This window comes from Beta vulgaris, chromosome 2, assembly GCF_026745355.1.
Source record: "Beta vulgaris subsp. vulgaris cultivar EL10 chromosome 2, EL10.2, whole genome shotgun sequence".
Classification (NCBI taxonomy): Eukaryota; Viridiplantae; Streptophyta; class Magnoliopsida; order Caryophyllales; family Amaranthaceae; genus Beta; species Beta vulgaris.
Window position 1 is genome coordinate 47,566,243 of NC_079203.1, and position 21,145 is coordinate 47,587,387.

General features: G+C 32.9%; 2 protein-coding genes and 1 long non-coding RNA gene across 3 annotated transcripts; 1 reads left to right on the top strand and 2 right to left on the bottom strand.

The window, feature by feature from the left end:
* Positions 1 to 460: 460 nt before the first annotated feature.
* LOC104883090 (uncharacterized) lies at positions 461 to 2,386 on the bottom strand. The gene is made up of 2 exons (XR_788500.4): positions 2,099 to 2,386; positions 461 to 809 (listed from the first exon to the last, which is right to left on the bottom strand). It is a non-coding gene; the product is annotated as an uncharacterized LOC104883090 (long non-coding RNA).
* Positions 2,387 to 8,791: 6,405 nt separating this feature from the next.
* Positions 8,792 to 9,628, bottom strand: LOC104884346 (uncharacterized). The gene has a single exon (XM_010668989.1). It carries the CDS (start codon positions 9,626 to 9,628, stop codon positions 8,792 to 8,794), a length of 837 nt encoding a protein of 278 aa, XP_010667291.1.
* Positions 9,629 to 14,865: 5,237 nt separating this feature from the next.
* Positions 14,866 to 16,102, top strand: LOC104883082 (ethylene-responsive transcription factor ERF003). The gene is made up of 2 exons (XM_010667538.4): positions 14,866 to 15,069; positions 15,186 to 16,102. The coding sequence occupies exons 1-2, from the start codon at positions 14,987 to 14,989 to the stop codon at positions 15,670 to 15,672; spliced, it is 570 nt and encodes a 189-aa protein (XP_010665840.1). The 5' UTR covers positions 14,866 to 14,986; the 3' UTR covers positions 15,673 to 16,102.
* The last annotated feature ends 5,043 nt before the right edge of the window (positions 16,103 to 21,145 follow it).

The following is a 21,145-nucleotide window of genomic DNA, read 5'->3' on the forward strand; positions in this document are numbered from 1 at the left end:
AGTTTATGGTAAACTCCACAACAAAAATGTCAGACTTTAGCGTCCGCCAAAATCAGACGCTAAAAACACGGAATCGGACGCTAAATATATGCGACGGATGCTAAACGGCTGATGCAAAACCCTTGGTCGCTAATTCTCCAAATAGCGTCCGCAAAGCGGACACTAAATATTTAGCGTCCGATATTTCGAATTTAGCGACCGGTTGAGGCGAGACGCAAATTAGCGACGGCTTAAGACGGTCGCTAATAATTAGCGACGGCTTAAGACGGTCGCTAATTATTAGCGACCGCCTTAAACCGTCGCTAATTATTAGCGACCGTCTTAAGCCGTCGCTGATGTCCTTGACACGTTTTTTCTAGACCCTATTCTTGGTAGCTTTTTTCTTCTAATTAATTGATATTAAATGTAATAAGATATGAAATAATGCAAATACCATACTTCTTTTATTAAGGCAAACAAATTAATAAATTCAATTATTATTGATAATAAATGTAGATACAAGTGAAAAAATAATTCGAGAACTAAATTCTAGTATACTTAGAACAAAATCTAATACAAATCTCATATAATTACATGTACACTAATTTAAACTCCACAACAAAAATCTGGAACAATACTAAATATTTTGAGTCACCAAGGACTTTAGAAATGCAGCCCACCCCCACCATCATTATAAATAGCATCTATAAGTATCTTGGCCTTAGCCAATGCATCCATCACGAACCAGCTCAAGGAACAAAATCATCATTCTCTATGGTCTTCACTCGAAATAAGCAAATTCCTCCAGTTTTCATGATCATCATTCTGAACTGCACATAATCAATCAGAAAGTCCTCAGTGTTTCTTTCAGTAAATTTGTGCTAACCATCCAATTATAAATTACTTGTATCATTTAAGCAAATTCAAAGGTAAAGTAAAATAGATCAGAAAAGAAAGACATGAGCTGAAGCACCAGGAGGGAGCATAGACATTAGTACTTCCCTAACAACCTGTTGTTGCTGTGGGCGTGATCTTCCCTGCATTACTCTCTTCGATACATCGACAAATCTCTCGTAATCATACTTAAACACCATCATTCTCCTGCTTTCTCTTGCCAGCAGATGAAGCAAACTTCTCCATCTTCCTAGCAAAAAGATTCATGAAAATCATCTCAAAGAACCATCTTTGTACTTTGTCTTCTGCCCCATAGGAGCAGTCTGACCTGTTGGCTCTGCTATGCACATCTTACTCTACTCAGTTGTTTCGCCTTCCATATTTATATTTCTGCTCGAAGCAGTTAGTTGTTGTACTATTAACTCGGAATTGGACGGGTTGGAAACTCAATACACCATGAATATGTATAATCTCCTTGATATGGTATCTCTTCTACTATCACTGGTGTATTAGTAGTGTGTTTTTACAGGGTAAACAGATAACGGGAGTTTCTATAAGCGTGTGTCCAAGTCTAACACAAGATTGTGTGTTTTGTTTTGATAAGGGGACTTGGTTTATTCTATTCAGTTTAAGGATCATAACATTAAACAGGAAGTAAAACTGAGCTAATTGTGTGGCTCTGGATTATTAGAAAACAATGCGATCATAACCAAAATGTTTGGAGTAGATTACTCAAATAATACTTGGTGAATCCATAGCCCAAGCGTTTATCAAATTTTTTCAAGATCTTCCGCAGACCAAATAGAGAAAATTTTGTTTTGATATAAACTTCAAAAATTGTATAACTTACCAGCTAATAGATTATTTAATAGAAGAAAACATAAATATAAAAAATTTGACTAAAGGGGTAATGGGGATAAACAGTACCGCAAGGTAACAAACATTAGTCAGGAATAAGAGAAACCAAATTCATCTATAAACGAAGGTAAAATATACCTCATAAAATAATGATTAAATAAATAGAGGGATGAAGAGTAAATCAAATGATAACTGGGAAAAGCTATTATATCAAGGTGACAGCAAGTTCAGCATATATGACATATGGGAATCATTAGCAAAAAACAGTTCATAAGGAGAGTGAAATGGAAAGGGAATACCAACTTAAGAAACTTGGCACCAAAATACATCAAATAGTTTTCAAAGTACATTAAGATAACTTCCTCACCTTTTCAAAAATGAAGATCTTTCAAAGTCTGGCATATCACAATTTGCTGGTTGCCATCTATAAGCCCACATCTCTGATAGCCAGTGCTTGCATTTTGAGCCAGAATACAATGGTTGTCTGTTATCTACAACCTCTACCCTTCGCATAATTACACACTGTCAATGAGAAAACAAAATATCTTTAGCATAAGACTACCAAATTTTGTAAGTGAAAGTAAGATCAAGACTCTGCAATCAGGATTTTCATTTCAACAAAATAGAATGCTTCTCGTACTTCAACACATCAAGAATGCTTTCTGCTGAAATTATTTCTGATGAATGTTTTGTGGGAATTAATCAAAATTTTATGTTTGATCCGAATATCAATCAGAAAGAACGAAAAAAAAACGAAAAAATGATTTCCAAATAAGGCGAAAATTCATGCCCAAAAAAAAAACGAAAAATCATGCCCAAAAACCAGATCTGGAAACAACACCCAAAACGCGAAATTGAAAAATTGAATAACCAAATCGAAAATATAAACACACAAAATCAAAATCTCATAAAATAGAAAACTCAAAAAAATAAAGAAAAATCGAAAACAAAAAATTAAAAAATCTTAGGGAATTCAGATCTAGAAAAACAAAAAACCAAGAACAAGAAAACGCAAAACGAAATTAAAAAAGCAAAGAAATCGAGAAAATAAACTACATAAACAATCAAAACTAAAAAACAAATTTATTAGTTAAATCTGAGTAAAATACTGATTTCGTGAGATCTGCAAGAAAGAAAGAGAACCAAAATGTGAGATGAGAGTGAAGAAGAGAGAGAAACGTGAGATGAGACTTGAGAGTGAGGAAGAGAGAGGCGTGGGTTAGGAACTTAGGGTTGATAGTTTGGTCGACCGGAGTTTTTTTTTTATACCTCTTATTTAGCGTCCGTACGACGGACGGTATTTTAATTACACGGACGCTAATTAGCGTCAGTCTAAAAGAACGGACGTTAAATCTCAGAAAGCGGACGTTAATTTGCATCTGTCTTAAACCGAACGCTAATTTTAAATTTACCGTCCGCTTGTATCGTCGGACGCTAAATACAGACGCTAAAACGACGGATTCTTGTTGTGCTCATGAGTTAAGACTAAATTACCATTATTGAGCTTGACTTAACTATGGTCTCGAACATCTTGATGATTACAATAGCATGAAAAACTAGCATAAACGAAGCTAAAAGTACGTATTGAGCTCTATGCAATTTGATGAACTTTATATTATTAATGTGCTAACTGCTAAAATATGAAGTCAATAATATTGCAAAAACAATACTCTCTTGAATGTTACCATAACTTTTTCTTAAATGAATGTTGTTACTTATCAATAAGTTTAGAAAACAAGTTATTACTCGCAAATAAGCTATATGTCACTCTCAAATTTCAATCATAAATTTGTAAATCTCTTACTATAATTTAAAGATTTTGAAATAGATTGTCATAAATTACTCCATCACTTTTTGTTTGATTTTGAAATTAGAAGTCCAACTTCAACACCACAAGTCGTTCCACCCCCAATTTTACTCAACTTATCGCTTTTGGATTGAAATGGCTATATTGGCTATCTTTCTTATTCATTGTAAAGCAGCAAATGAACAATTAAAATAAAAGGGTAACAAATGAATAATTGGAAATCCCTATATTTATGTAGATGTAATGTTGCCTATATGGGCATACGGCTAGCTATACCCTAATTGTACTATAGTCAAAAAATTATAAGAGGCATTGGATTGATGTATGTGTGTTTGTTTTCATTATATTGATTGATTGTGTGTTAATGTGTCTACATGTATGCGTGTATATGTATTTTAATACTTTGAACACGCTTGCTTTTAAAAAAGTGACCAATATCGTACATCATTAATTAGTCATGTGCTAATTGATGAGAAAAACAAGATTGTGCATATTCTATTACGACAACTTTATAAAAGTAACATTTATTATGGACAAATTAACTTGTTCTACCAAGTATACTCACGTTATCAATCATTAGATCTTAAATGTCTAAAACCTCAATAGTAAATTGAATTTTTTTTTATATAGATAGGGTGGTATTTTTTTTTAATTCACTACATAACCTCAAGATGTCAACTCTAAAACATACGAAGATATAAAGAGGGGGAGAAATAGAATAAGAAGATATGTGAATTTTCACATATAAGATTCATCCTAGTAATGTAGAGTACAAAATAAACTTAGGCGATATATTATGTCCATAACACCAAAACAAGTTTATCATAAAAATGTTGGAAGCAAGACTAAAAGACAACATAGTAGTTGCCATTCTTAAATTGAATACATCTTCAAAAATTAGTGATTGCACGTGGGTCGAACCACAAACATACAATACAATGAATGAAGCAGAAGAACATAATATATTTAATTATGATCATATATTATTTTAGTTCTCATCAACAACCATTCAACATGCACATGAACGATGCATGTTCGAGTAACATGAAATCTTCAAATTGGATATCGTCCTATACTAAGGAAGCAAAATGGTCAGTAAACTTATTCAAAACAGTAGCATATGATCGTATCAGCTACGACATCAGTAATACTGCAGGATCTCATTGCCACAGGAACTACTTGGTTCTGGTCTATTTGATTTGGCGCATCCTATGACATGTATATTTGTGGACCTATGTGTAGGAGATTTGAATACTAACAATTGTTAATTAGAACAAGTTTATCTAGGTAATCTTGTTAGGACATAGGTTTTATCTTATGCATTATTAGAGGTATTAATCTTATATTTACGTAGATTGATTCAGGTTAGGACTTTAGTCTTTTAGGTTGCATATATATTGTTTGATTGATGAATAGAAGGACGACGTACACAACTTGATTGAAACTTAACATTGTGGCATAACAAACAATCATTACACTAAAGTCGGAAAAATTACTATATAAAATAAACACGTGGACTTGTAGTAGCAATTGCTCTCAAGGAGTGTGTGTAACCTCTATTTCTCCTGAAATGGGAAGGTAGAATAGTGTGTGAATCCTACACATGCACACGCATGTGTGGTGGACTATAATATCCTCTCTATTCTTTTAACAAGGGATCATTATGAGTTATAATGAAGTAATTTTAAGTAGATAAAATTTATGTGTAAAAGAAAAGTAGGTAAAACTTGTATCCATGAAGGACATATTACATTACTTCTTTTGAAATAATTACTTTTTTAAGAGAAAACATTCCTTTACTTAGTCCTGAAGAACATATAAATTGGAGACAACAAGAAAAAATTGGCCAAGGAGTTTGATAGAGTCTTGCGTTAGTTGTTCAAATCTTGTTAACATCAATGAATCTTTATAATTCTTCATTATTAGGAAAAAAAAAGTAATGTTAATTACTTGCATTGATAAGTATATAAATTTGTAAAGGAATCTAATCACAGTCATGATGGAAACATATAGGCTTGGATTAATAAAGCAGCTTCATTTTATAAGTATATTAAATAATATACTTGAATCCAACAATAAGTTATAAGCTTTTGCTAATCAAATAGTATTTTGTCCCATATTATATTAGAAACATAAACCAATATACAATAGGATTTTGATTTATTCTTGTATATATCCAACAAATTATATTCAATGGGTACTAATGTGAAGGGAAAAAATAGATATTATTATCTATTATTACTTTATATATTTTTATTTAGTACTCATCTAAATATCATGCATTCATTTTTTTACCCTTATTCTGGTTATTTTAACATATTTATGGAGTCAAACAATAAAAACCTAGTCTATACTTTGGGTAGAACCTTGTAGTGGCTTTAAAACTAGTTTTTCAACCATTCTAAAAATTATTTTAAAAAATTTGAACACTTGTTGATAATAGATGTTAGAAAAATGGCTTAGTTCATATAGCTAGTAATTTTGTGATCAATAATAGTCAAAATTTGGGTGTGTTCATCCCTTAAACTTAACTTCAAACTCAAAACTGTGCCAGTTTTTCACTAAATTTACCTATTTTTTAAAATCAGACTCACTTGATTCAGTTTTACACTTTATCCATCGAACTCTATTCATATTTACTCTATATTACTTTCACAATACTTTAATTTATTGAATCTATTTCCTCTTTGGACAAGTCTTTAGTAGAGTCTAAATTTTCAAGATTCGTGTCAAGACTCATCTACTTTAGAAACTACAATAGTAAAGCAAGTCTGGTAGGAGTCTTGAGAGAGTTTGAAGCAAAGACTCATCCCCAAGACTCCTATCAAAATTGCTTTAATGTAGTTTGTAAAGTGGATGAGTCTTGACATGACTACACAAGTCTTGAAAATTAAGACTCTCATCAAGACTTGTCCAAAGAGAAAATAGATTCAATAAAGTAATGTGAAAGTAATATGCATGGAGTGAATTTGGAATGAGTACGAGAATAATATTTAAAACGGAAATGGGTCTGATTTTAAAAAATAGGTAAATTTAATGAAAAATTAATGTGACACGATTAGACCTGGCAATCAGACCAATCGGATAGGATTCGGTCCGGAACAATTCAGATCAGACCGTTTTCGGGTCAAGTTATATTCGAATCGGGTTCGGACCGGACCGACCCATTTCGGATCGGGCCAAATTTCGAATTATGTTTCGGATCATCATCGGATTGGGATGCTTTTCGGATCAGATGGTGGATTGTCTCACCTTTATTATGTATGGAGTTGTTACTCCTTTGGTCTCATGGTTTCTTTGACTATGAGTTTTTGTTATGTATATATGAAACTGCCACTCTTTGTGCTTTCTAAAGGTATACATAACTAATTTGTATAGTCAAAACTTGTGCTAAAGAGTACTTGTGACAATCGTTTTTTTTGAAACGGGTCAATTTCAGGTACTTCGAATCAAAGCCTGATGGAAGCCAATAATTTCTTATTGCTTTGAGATCGAGTTACCTTTGAAACGGATTGATTTCAGCTCGGGCAAGATCATATCGGATCATTCGGATTTCGGATGAGTTTTAGATCAAGATTATTTCGGACCGGATTCGGACCGGACCGGGCCATTTCGGATTCGGACCAAGGTTCAGATCATCTGGTTCGGACCTAGATCGGACGACGGATCGGATTTTCGAATCAGGACCAACTTTGCCAGATCTAGACACGATTAAAGTTTAAAGTTGAGTTTAAGAGATAAACACACTCTAATAGTTTTGTACTTGCCAAAACATGGCATCTAACTCTTACTATGTTGGCACATAACCAATGGATAGCCAATGGAGAATAGCATGGGGGAACACTCTATCACGTGGGTGAACAGTAGTAGCTAGATTTAAGGGCATGGTCTTCCTCAATCCTCTCCATGCAAAACTAGAGTCGACGCTTATTACACACACCTTCCCCACCAAACACAACCGCCAAACAAAAATACTTCCGGCAAAAGAGTTTACTTCTTCTTACCGGAATATAATGGAGATCAGCATTTTAGCCTTGTCCGGCCCTCTAGCCTCAAATAGTTGTAATGTTTTATTTTCTTGGTCAAATTTATTAGTTTTGACAATAAATTCACACAAAAGAATATCGAAATATTATGACTTAGTTTTTGCTATAATTTTTAATTACTTTTAAAAATATTAATGGTTAAAGATGTAAAATTATGTGTTGAAAATAAATTGTGAAAGTCGTAGATTTCTCTTATAATTAAATACATATTGCGATTTTCTTTAAGTAAAAATCAACTTTTTCATGAGGCATATAAGTTTCATATCCATGAGCTCCATCCCATAATATAAGTCCCATTTCCTTTTAAAGTGTCCCAAAATATAAATCTTGTTTCTATTTTCAATCAATAATTATGCCAAAATACCCCCATGAATAAACTAATTCAATTCCCACAAATTTCTTATTATTTCAACTTCCAATGCACCATTATTAATGATAAAATGGAATATTTTTCCCCATTGAATTCTTCTACACTTTAATGTTCAGTTTTTATTTTTTATTAAAAAGAAAAAAACAATGTAGGTGTTTTCCAATAAAAATGAATCTTTTTAGGGAAATTCTCATTGGTAACCCTATATTGTGGGACATTTGCAATGATAAATCGTTTTATTTTTTAGTTTCAAAAATAACCTTATACTTAGTAATATTACACAACTGTGACATTAATGATGGCTAAACCGTTAATTAAACCGTTTAACCTCTTTACTACCTAACCCAAGATAACACCAAACCCCCAAACCACTACCTAACCCACTGAAACCTCACCCCACAACCATCTTTCCACCGGAAACACCATACCTCCTCACTCTTTCTCGATGACTTTCTTTCTCTTTTTTTTTTTTTTTTTTTTTTTTTTGATAATTCACAAGTCTTGTTTTATTAATTGAATCATCATAATGAAGAAAGCCTCTACTCAAAATCAGGTATTCCCCCACTAGGTGGGCGAAGTTTTTATAGCGCATTAGCGCACCCAATAGAGAGGATTCCTTCTCCATATATTAATTACATCCGAATCTTCCATACAAGGGATCATTTCCTCATTGTGGAAAACAGAAAAGAGAAAAAGAAAAAAAGAAAAAAAACCAGCGTACTGGATACAACAAGTGATTGAACAAAGAAACCTAAATGAAATCATTTGGATACAGACCCACTTCCCTTTACTGAATAATTGAGATCATGCAGCGCTAGAGCTGCTTTCTATTGCCATCTAGAGCCATGCAATGAATTCTTCATGCCTGCTTAAGCCTTGTTTTGCCAGAGCATCTGCAACAAAGTTTGTCTCTCTTCCTTTGTGCATGATTGAGATGTTTAAGAGATTTTTTCTTGCATTCCTGATGAAGTTTAGATGATGACACATGTTCCACGGCCCCCCATCTTCATTGTTGCACCATGAAACTGCATTCCTGGAATCAGATTCTAAGTATATGGGTTCATTGCTCGAGCATTCGTTTGCAACAGATATTTTCATGGCATAATGAATCGCTAGTACCTCAGCGCAATTGATTTCCATGAATGGAATTGGAGCGGAGAACAAACATACAAACTGCCCTTCATGATTGCGTAAAACCCCTCCTATGGCAGATAAGGATGATTCAATCTTGACCGAGGCATCATCATTCCATTTAAGCATTCCTGGATTGGGGGGGATCCATTCGCTTGATAAAGCAATAGTTTTCGGAATGCTTGATGGAGGAGAGATACAGTTCCATAACAAGCATGATGGATTCCTTTGAATATCCAAAGGTGAGTATGGAAAGTCTTCACACCACCCCTTTATCCACCACCCTAATCTCAATAGGATCATAGATTGAATCTGCCGCTGAGAACTTGCTACATTTTCGAAGATACGCGAATTCCGCTTTTTCCATAATGACCACACAATTATGAAGAAAGTGGCATGCCACACTTTCTTGAAAAAAATGCCCTTCTTTCTCTTCTTATCTCCCTCTTTCCTTCGCTGTTGCCTCCCATATCTCCACCGTCGTTGTATTCTATCCCCCTTCATTGTGTTGCTGTTGGTTGACATTAATGGTGCGGCTACCATTACTGCGCTGCTCTTTTTATGAACCGCTAGCTTGTCGGCATTGTTGCTACCCCTATCTTTCTCTCTCTTGCTCGACTACTATGCGTGTCCTAATCCTCTATTTCCTCTCTCTTGATCTGGTGGTTTCGAGGCACGATAGTATTGGTGGCTGGAATAGGGTTCGATTGGAGGGGTGTGTGGTGGTTTAAGGCTGAGTTGGGATTCAATGGGTCAAGTGGTTTCAGTGGATGGGACAGTGGTAGTGGGTAAGGTTCAGGTGGTGCGGTAGGGTTCAAGCGGATGGGTAGGACAATGCTGAAGGGGTGCGTGAGGTTTAGGTGGAGGGGTGGGACAAGGGTGGTGGGTTATTAGTGAGTTAGGTAGCGGTTTGGGGTTTGATGTTAACCTGGGTTAGATAAACCAATAACATAATTTACGGTTGAATTAACGGTTTTACCATCATTAATATCACGCTTGTATAATATTAGTAAGTATAGGGTTATTTCTGAAACTAAAAAACGATCTACCATTGCAAATGTTCCATAGTACAGGGTTACATGTGAGAATGTCCCTTTTTATTCAAATAAAACAAGATTTCACTTTACCTTCATTTCCGTGTAAAAACAGAATAAAAGAGTTATATTATGGGTTGGAGGAAGTATAATTTTTTTCAAGTAAACAAAAGCTATTATATTGTGTGCCGCTAAAAAAAAATTCAGTATCCTGTAGTAATTTCCTTTTGGCAAGAGTACCGAACAATTGCTCCTCTATTTTCGAACTTTCGTTCACCATTTTTAAATAAGAAGACTATCCAAATTATTTTTCCTCCTAAGCCTATGATAAGAACACTAGGTATTAATTTCAAACGTTTCTTAATTCCTAATATTTTTGGACTGAATTAATAGAAATTTAGTTCAGTTCAATTCAATTCAGTCCATCTTAGACAAATTCAATTTAATTTAATTTAGTTTCTTCTTGTAATTTTAGTTCAATTTAATTTAGATAAATTATAAGTTCAATTGCAAAAAACAGGGCCAAACTCCCAAATTTTTGCTAGAACCATTTGCTACCACATGGAATGACAAGCAAGAAACGAAGTTGATATAATCATGATTTTCCCTTACTCGCTCTCTTCTTGTAATACCTCTTCGGGAAGTCTAAGTTGCACAGACACAGGACACGGACACAAAGATGTGGGAACGGGGAAATACAAGTTCTAAAAGTGAGGAAATTTGTGGAAAACGTTAGGAACCACAATATTTTAAAGTTTTGAAAGTAGATAAGGCTATAACTTGAGAGCTTTCAAGATATTGAAAGAAAAAGTAAGCTTTTTGATGGAAAAGATTTCTTCCAGTAACAAAAATCTTTTATCCTCTACAATAGGATTCTCCATTTTAGCTCCGTCAGCTTCATGTACGTTATAGGAAAGCCAAATAGGTTACAGAGAAACTCTCCAAATTTGGTCACGTTGTTCTTCTAAGGTTGGGCCAACGCATAAATATCAGTTAAAATAGTGATTTCTTTTGTCTCACTTATTATTTTAATACTTCATATATTTTGAAATAAACGAAATGTTTCTCTATTTTATATTTACCTTTGAAAAACGAGTGTTTCTCTCCGAAAAATGAGTCAACCAAACTTTTCATTTTCCCTTTTTAAAGAAAGAATATGCATATCATATCATCTTACTATATTCATATTCAACTTTATCGGCTTCATTAATTGATTAAATAAACATCTCCGATTTTATTTAAGCATCCTCATTGTTATTTGATTTTAACACGTATATCAAATATATCAAATAGAAAAAAGCAACTTTCTTTGCCCCACTTGAATATTTATTTTTAACTTGTAAATTTGCCAACCCTAGTAAAAAGTGGGACAAATGTACGTTTTCTGTTTTTGGGTAATGGCTAATTGTATGCTACATAATATATTACTTAAAATTTGAACCCCACAAAAATGATCCAAGCACAGAAAACATTAACCGTATACTATAATTATTCGTGTAGTATTATTGAATAAAAATGGAGCACTACATAGCGTGGCCTACCAAATCTTGTATATATTTACATGGCTTTCTTATATAGCAATATAGAATCTTCAGATCAATATTCCCAAACAATGAAAGAAGAAATGGGAAAGATAAAAAAATATATATATATATATATATATATACATGATGTGTGCGTCAATTTTAAAATAGTGTTTTATATCCACTTAAAATGCAAAGTTGAAATGGAGAGGATTCATAAATTGTTTTTTTTTTATTTTTTTTTATTCCATTAAATCATTAAGGATAATTTAGTATTTTTAAACGGGAACACCATCTTCCTCCCCCCTTTCCTTATATAATAGAGATTTAATATAAATGTTTTTTTTATTCATATGAGCCACGAAGACAGTACAAACAAAAAATAAAATGGGGGATAAGATTCGGACCTATGACCTATCATTCACAGCACTTCAATCTTAACCACTATGTGAAAAGATCCTTGTTGAGATTTATACTGTATTGTTTTAGTCTTGGATCATGATCACCATTTTAGCAGACAGTTAACCAGCTGTAACCCTCTTGTTTTTTTGAGGATTGTTATTTGTTAGTGCAATGGGATTAATACAGAAATAGTAACTCAGGTATGGGAGTTAATGATTTTGTTAGCAAAGGGTAATTATTATGGTGTGAGAAATCATTGTCCTCTTTGTCTCAAAGAGGATGTTTCAAATATTGCTTTTAATTACATTTTCAACAATAATGTACCATGAGGGAGCAATTTATCTCCAATTAACATGAGGGCAACTAAGCTTAACTTTCTTATATAGGCTACTCATGCATTTTATAGATTATCAATGATTATAAAAGCTGTTGGTTATGATAGTGTTAAGGATTCAGATTTGATTTTTTGTTAATTACATCAAATCACTGCTATTTTAAAAATTTCTTACCCTTTTTCCCTATTTATTTTTACAGGACATATTTGTTTCTTTATACTTTATTTAGTATAATAGTTCCCCTAAAAAAAATGTAGTATAATAGTTTACGTTTTTCTTTGGTAAGAATTTGATTACTTTTGCGTTCTCCTTACTTTATCAGCATATATTTAGAAAAGAAAAGAATTTGAACTTATTAGTATGTATTGAAAGTTATTCTTACAACTTATCTCTATTATATAAGGGAAGGGGAAGCAATAGTGTCCTCTTTTGAAATGTCTATTTTTGCCCCCCTTCCCTTTCTAAATTACAAAAGAAATGTCAAAATCAAAATCGGCACTCAAAGAAAACTACGAAAAATTAATTTACAACACTCTCACTCACAAATCACTTGAAAGAAGAAACTTTACAAATCACTCATACAATTGAGAAATCACGTTATAAAAATCACGCAAATCACTCAAATAATCAGGAAACTTTATTAAAATTTAAAATAACATACAAATAAAACTAATAACCTAGAACGTATACATACAAACATTACAGGATTTACTTACAAATCACTATTCTCAAAAATCATTCAAAATTAATGGTGGGTCATGATAAAAAATAGAGGTGTATTTGTAGTGAAATCAGAATTTAGAAGTTAGACAAGGAAAAAATTATTTACATTTTTATAGTGTTTTCTATATCTAATGAAACTTTTACATATATTTGGACCTATATTTTTCTATTATATATAATAACGATTAATTATCAAGGTAAAAAGGTTTATGTAAAATATCATTCAAGAATTAAAGTACCACATATCTCTATTATACAAGGGAAGGGGGGGAGCTATGGTGTTCCCGAATGAAGAAACTGTTACCCCTTTCCATTCTAAATACAAATTCACTTACAAATCAAAGGGGGCTTCAAACAAAAAAAAAATATAATTATAACTATCACAAGTCCAAAATAATCTAAAATTGCATAATTTGCATTTGCAAATCACTAAAACGAGGAAGTTTTACAAAACTTAAAATTCACTTACAAAATACAACCTGAAAAAATTGACTTGAAATCAAAGTGTCCACTTTCTTTACAATTTATGAAGTACTGTACTTAATTCAAAAATCAACTAAAAAATTATAATATTAGACATCATAAATAAATTCAATAAAATTTCTATTTTGCTCATAGAATTTAACTTTGAAAAGTTAAAAAAACAAAAAAAAATGGTGAGAGACTTAAGTGACAGAAACTAAACCAACCAAATTTTGCAACTAAAACATTTACACTTCGTATGTCTAATGTTCAAATTTTGACTCTTATGCCGAAAAATCGAGTTTCCGTTTCGAAAAAAATTAAAGCACGCATCACGTGCAAAAAATTCTAGTTATAACTTATTTGAACTCATTATCTATAACATTTTAAATCGAAAGAAGTTAAACTGAACATTAAATAAGTCAATATGAGTATGAATAAGGGTTTAAGGTTCTGTTCTTTTGGACTTAGTTAATAAAAGTTCAATTCACTTCAGTTCAGACAAATTCAGTTTAATTTCGTTCAGTTCATTTCAGTTTAATAAGTTTTCTCTCACAGTTTTCATTCATTTTAGTTCAATTCAATACTTTTAGTTCATTTCAAATAAATTCAGTTCAGTTCAGTCCAAAAGAACAAAGCCAAAATCCAGTTCAGTTTTCGCACGCCTTTTATAATATTTGTATAGATTTGTCTTAAATAGGCAGATACAAACAGTAGAGAACCCTCATTTGTCTTTCATCTCATGCCTCACAATAAATAGAAGTAGATGTTAACTACATATTAAAAGTAGATAAGATAAGTTAGCCATGATGTTTTCACCTGGCATGAAAGGTTCATCCTATAACAAGGAATCTTTTTACATAGTTAAGTAGATTTTTTAAAACAAAGTTATAGTTCTATTTACTATTTAGAATAAACATAAAATTAGTATTGGATGTTTGTGGCATGGAAGGTACCATGACTTATTATGGTAACCCATGTGATTTTGGCTTGCACTTGGACACTCTTTCAATATTTGACTATCCTATTAATCAATTAATCATTTCATTCAACCTAAGTCATTTTGCCAGTTGGTAACTACTAGTAATAGATTGATAAAAATACAAATATTTAATATTACAAAAATATTTGACATTAATCTAAAAATATTATGTAGGACCCATATAATTTTATTTTTAGATGTAGGACCCACTTTGTTGCTTGACAGTAGTGGGCAAAGAAAAAGATGGGCCCCTCTTTTTTTCTCATATTTTTGTTGTCTTGTAAAAAACTACAACTACATAAACCCCATCCTCCCCCACCAATCCCCCTCCCTTCCTCACTTGAAACTTTCTTATAATTCTCTCTACTTTCTTTTGGACATTTTTCACATACACTTTTGCTGTGCATTACAACGAAACGTTTCTTTCATCTCTCCTTCAAATGGCTAGACCACAACAACGGTATCGCGGCGTTCGTCAAAGGCATTGGGGGTCTTGGGTCTCTGAAATTCGCCACCCAATATTGTAAGCTTGAATTTTTCATGCTTTAACTTGTTGCATTAGTAAAAAATTTAATTTCAATTTTTTAAAGCAATTTTGAGGTTTTTTCTAACGAAACGTTTCGGGTGTTAATTATACAGAAAAACGCGTATTTGGTTGGGGACATTTGAAACGGCAGAGGATGCAGCTCGGGCCTACGATGAAGCGGCCCGACTAATGTGTGGGCCTAGGGCCCGGACCAACTTTCCTTACAACCCAAATGCTCCTCAAACTCCTTCATCTAAACTCCTCTCAGCTACTCTTACTGCTAAGCTTCACCGTTGCTATATGGCCTCATTGCAAGTGACTAAGAACTCACCTAATCAGGCCCAACAAAAGGGACCAAGCCCACAATTCTCCGGGTCGGGTAACGGCATTGGCCCAAAATTCAGGGAAACGAGTCCTTGGTCCCCTGAATATGGGCCAACAAATGGACTAGTGTTTCCTAGTCCGGAACCTAACTGGACAATGAAGATCGAGAATGCCCAACTTGAACCGCAAATGCAATATACTCCCTTAGAGGAGGATCATATTGAGCAAATGATTCAAGAATTACTTGATTATGGATCAATTGAGATTGCAGTTTAATTAACTTAGCTTGGTGAATATAATTACTAAGCTAAGTTGAGCTCATTTAATTGATTAATCACTCAAAATTGGCTTTAGTTAGTAGGCCAATTATTCTCGTGCCGGATGAGCACTTTTGGTCCTGAGTTGGGAAAAAGTCCATAGCCAACCGGCCCTTTTTTATTTATCCCTTTGGCCACATTATTACTTATATATAAATATATATATCTAGCTAGTTTAGTTATTAGTTCCATTTATTTTCTTATCATTCTGTGCTAATTATAACCCATTTTTCTCCCTTTATGAGTTATATATTTAAAGTTACCTAGCTATTTTAGAGGTCAAAGGATGCTTATGTATAGTGTACTTGTTCTTAAGTACTTAATATATGACAATATATGATTTGTATAATAAAGCAGTGCATTGAGCACAAATTGATTTATTTCCCTGATTTCTTGATTGTTCTGTCATGATAATTTTTTCCAAAGCTCAACACCTAAGATATTTTTGGTTTCTAGTGTGTTTATAATAATCTCGAATGTACTTACACTCAAACGACTCGTTACATTCATGCATTTTTACATGCTTGCATGTAATGTAATAAGCATATGTCATCGTTCTGTCCCCAAACGTAATTTATCATGGAATTTGATAAAAAACTTGTTTATGGTGCCAACTTTGATTCTAAAAAGTTGTCTATATCATGAAATTTGTCAGACACTTTTTCTTTCTTTTGGAGTAGAAATATTAAATATATTATATTTCACTGATAGCATAATTTATTACTTAAAAGGTAATGACATATGTTACTTGCAACTATAGAATAGAATTGGACAACATAAAAGACATCTATAAGAACTTTTTCTAAATTAAGATAAGTGAAGTTTTGATAAACTTTGACAATATTTAGTAAGTTCTAAGAGATCAAATTTAGTTCAAAAAAATATGTCCTTAATTAGTGACCATAGGTATAAAAGACTAAACTTTTTGAGCAAAATCCCTAGCGTGCTTGTAAATATAGAGCTTTAAGCAACGCAGAGAAAAGGATAACGGAAAGGGCATATAGTACTTTGACTTTCTATCGAATTTGCACTTGAAAAGACGAGCATTTGAGGAGCAACTCATTCTAGTGTCCCCTTACAAAAAAGTTGCCTCTAGATTAAGGTCACTGATCAGTGTTTTAGTAATTGGAGTATTAGCAGTACCTTACCTTTTCTGATTTTTTTTTCACATTGGACTTTTGTGAATATAACTACTGGAGCAAGAAATTCTTCACAACAGCCTTTATGATAGTGATAGATTTATATTTTCAATCCATCAGGAAAGTGATAGTTTTTACATTTTTTTAAAAAAAAAAGTAAGAAAAAATCCTTAAGGTTGCCCTCGGCCCTTCGCATAGGTTCCGGACTGGTTCCCTACCCAAAGGTGCATTATGTTTCTACGGAAGAGTGCAAATCCACTTTATAATAAGACCAAGGAGTTCCACCTTAAAACCATATAGCAAATTGACAATAAGGGGAATAGTCCCTTAGCCTTAAAGAGTGGACATAACTAATAAGTATATTCTTCATTGTGCATGGGATACACATCCCAAGACTCCCCCTTAATCCCAAATTCATTAATCGTGGGAAACACTTTTACTCGTATGTGGGTTGTTGATCATGGGCTTAATACATTACAAGCCAAACATCCTCAACCCCCTTAAATTCCAAGCAAATAATTAGAATAGGAATTGAACCTTGACTTTGCTGCAATTCTTAAGTGATAGGTTTTACATACTTTCAATCATTATGTCCTTTTCCTTATCACAATTAGTATGTTATGTTCTCGGGAATACGGTGTTTCATTTCATTTAAAATATTAAAATACTCTGCAAATGATTTTTAGAGCTCGCTCTCGTTGTGCGGGAAGGGATACCTTATTTTTTTAGTTCACCTAAAAATTTGATACACCTTTGTATTGTGGAACAAAAAAAAATTATTCTCCTGGTAATAGGATATTGTAGCGATTTTCAACTTAGGGGCTATTTACTCAACCTAAAAAACACCTAAACTTTTATATAAGGCTGGTCACACCTTCAAGGTGTGGCCAACTAATAAAAAGACCCAAACTAGGCGTTATAACGAAATTTTAGTTGAATTACGGGTTACTTTTTGTAACACGAGTTAATTTTTATAACAGGGATTACCTTTATTGAATTTAGGAGTCTTTTTTTCTAATGCTAAAGTGTTAGTGTTAGTTTTAGTGAAACTAAGGATTAGTTTTTTCTTATCTATACAAATATATTAAAAGGCGTGTGAAAACAAGAAACTGCGCCACATGGCGCTCTCCCTAGTAAGTTTTAGTTCATGTAATCCATGTACAATACAAAAAAATTAAGAAATTGCATAGTATAGGATTTGATCCCGAGACCTCAAGTACATATACTAAAGTTCTAACCACTAGACTAGGTTGTATTTAGTATTATTATCATAAAATATTATGTTAATAAATGAAATTTTTTTCTTACCCGGAGCATAGCTCGGGCCTAATAACTAGTTTCTAATTATAAATGGTTACTTTTACTTAAATTATGGAGTTATTTTTTAAAAAAATTTAGGAGTTACTTTAAATTTATGCAAGGAGTTACTTTTATATTTAATTATCCAAGGATTACTATATGTTTTGTCACTTTTATCTCTATTATATAAGGGAAGGGGGGAGCAATGGTGTCCTCTTTTGAAATGTCTATCTTTCCCCATTTCCCTTTCTAAATTACAAAAGGAATATCAAAATCAAAATCGGCACTCAAAGAAAACTAGCGAAAATTAATTTACAACACTCACTCACAAATCACTTAAAAAAAAGAAACTTAAATCACTCATACAATTGAGAAAATCACGTTATAAAAATCACATAAATCACTCAAATAATCAAGAAACTTTATTAAAACTTAAAATTACCAGATAAACTAAAATTAATAACCTAGGACGTCAATACATACAAAAACATTTACAAAAATTTGCTTACAAATCACTATTCTCAAGAACCATTCACAATTGCATACTCACAAAAGTTACCTATAAACACAAATATGAGAAAAACATGCTTACAAATCACTATTCTCAAAAACCATTCACAATTACATACTCACAAGAGTTACCTATAAACACAAATCTGAGAAAAACATAAGATTTTGACGACGATATCACACATTCATCCATCGGCAATTTGCGAACTTCCAAAAAGGTACATAATTCTTTTAACCTTCAAAATTATTTCATATTAGTGAAATAAACAATAGCAACTTAGTCGACTGTTATGTAGTTAAAAAAATGGAGATGATAGCAATGAGTTCAAAATGGCTTTTATACAATCAGACTTAAATTTAATTCATTTTCATATAAAATAAATTTAGTTTTTTCTTAAAAAATGCCCATGTTAAAATTTTTGCCCAAAACTTTTGCAAAAAATCCATGTTCAGATATAAATTTTGAAAAAAAACAATATCAAACTTTTTGCGAACAACTTTTGCAAAAATCTATTTTCAGACAAAAAAAACTACATTAATTTGCAAAAAGTAACGATTTTTGTTTTTCTAAAAAAAATACAATATCAAATTGTGTATGAAAAATTTAAATTTCATTTCAAATATAATTGACGCTCAAAGTGTTAAAATTTAGAAAAGGACAAAATTTAAAATGATGAAAATTTTAAATATCAATGTGTGAAAACAGAATTTATAAGTTAGACAAGGAAAAAAAAAACTGAAATTAGTTTATACTTTCCGGTTACAATTTTGGGATCATGGATCAAATTTTATCTTTGTTAATGCCTAAAAAAGGTAAAATTTATTTTTTAAAAAAAATTGAGGCACGCATCACGTGCATAAATTGCTAGTACCATCAATAAAACAAGATACTTCCTCAGTACCACCTCTGATCCAATTCAACCCTATTTTCTCTCTCCTCTCTCCACTCTCCAGTGGCAGTCTCGCTCTCATTATTAACAATGATGGATCCCCTATATATCTCTCTAACCTCCTCACCACCCGCGACTCTCTCCAAATCTTTCCGTCATCTTTCCTGTGGACATCGTCGCACCTCCTCCTGCCAGATTTCATTCTTCTTCCAAACCTCTGCGCCATACTATCCTCAAAAGTCAAAAGACGTTGTCTCACTTGCCGCCAATCTCCTCTATCTGGCGGCGATGGTTGCTTTTGTAGTTGTTGTTGTTCTTCTTGTTGTTGGTTTTGAGAGAGAGAAAGCAATAAGGAGCGAGAAAATATACGAAGGCCGAAGAGTGAGGTACGAGAGGAGCCACAGTGAATCGTGTGGCCGCACGAGCGATTTGGTTTTAGTGTGGCCCGTGTTACGAAAAACGCGTTGAAAAAAGTCTCAATGAAAGTTGTGAAAGAATAACAATTTGAATACAACAAATACTAGTACATGCTAACTTCATTCTACAGTTTTTTTTTATCCATATGAGCCACGAAGGCAGTACAAAGTATAAAGAAGGGGAGGGGGATTCGAACCTATGACCTACCGTTTACAACACCTCAATCTTAACCACTAGACCAAGACATCCTCGGTTTAACTTCATTTTACAGTGGTAGTAGTATTAGAATAGTTTAGTAAATGTAAAATACAAGACAATATCATAAAATCAGGAAGGGTTTCAGCCTAGCTAAACCAGATTTCAGTATTGTGATATGGGATGGATAATTAAAATGATGCCAAATTCTTGGTGCAATGCACTAAATGGGGTCATACGCTCATAGTAAACATTTAGGATCAAATGAGAATACTCTTGAATGGAGAAGAATGAGAAGGACTTCTTTTTGCATATTTTTTGTACTGCATGTGCATATTTTTTGTACTGCATGTGCATATTTTGTACAACTTTTTCATCATGTGCATATTTTTTTTAACTAGATGTAAATACTTACGGTTCATAAAGTCAAAAATATGCATATTTAGTACAAAAAATATGCACATAAATCCTTCTCATCGCTCTGGTCATAAGATCTTTCTCATTATATATACTGGTTTGCTAAACGCTGCCCTTAAATTTCCTACTAACGCCATGTATAAATACATATATATGTATTTGTGTGTTATAAATTTAAAATACTTTTACTCACTCATTCCTTTTACATCCCTCCTCTATTCCTCCTCACCTCTTCCATTCCCTCTCATCTTTCACTCTCTCTCTCTCCTCTCTCTCCTCTCTCTCATCCCTTCCATTTCCTCCATTGAAGAACTACGAGATTTATTAAAACATCTCATAGTAGAGTAAAATTTACCAGAAATGACTTAAAAATACCGAAAAAGTACCTAGCACCTAAAATAGGCTCCCAACCACAATTTCAATAATCTTTTGGAAAAATTGCACGTGCTGTAAACGGAAAGGTTGCCGGAGGAGTGGCGGCATGATGATGTCATTCAACCTCCTTCAATATGTGATGAGAGAGAGTGACCGGAAAATTGGCCGAAAAAGTGGCCGGAGAAGCCCT

Coding starts and splice junctions, on each gene's coding strand:
- LOC104884346 (XM_010668989.1), bottom strand. CDS start 9,628: ATGGTAGCCGCACCATTAATGTCAACCAACAGCAACACAATGAAGGGG.
- LOC104883082 (XM_010667538.4), top strand. CDS start 14,987: ATGGCTAGACCACAACAACGGTATCGCGGCGTTCGTCAAAGGCATTGG. Junction 15,070..15,185: donor GAAATTCGCCACCCAATATT/GTAAGCTTGAAT, acceptor TTAATTATACAG/AAAAACGCGTATTTGGTTGG.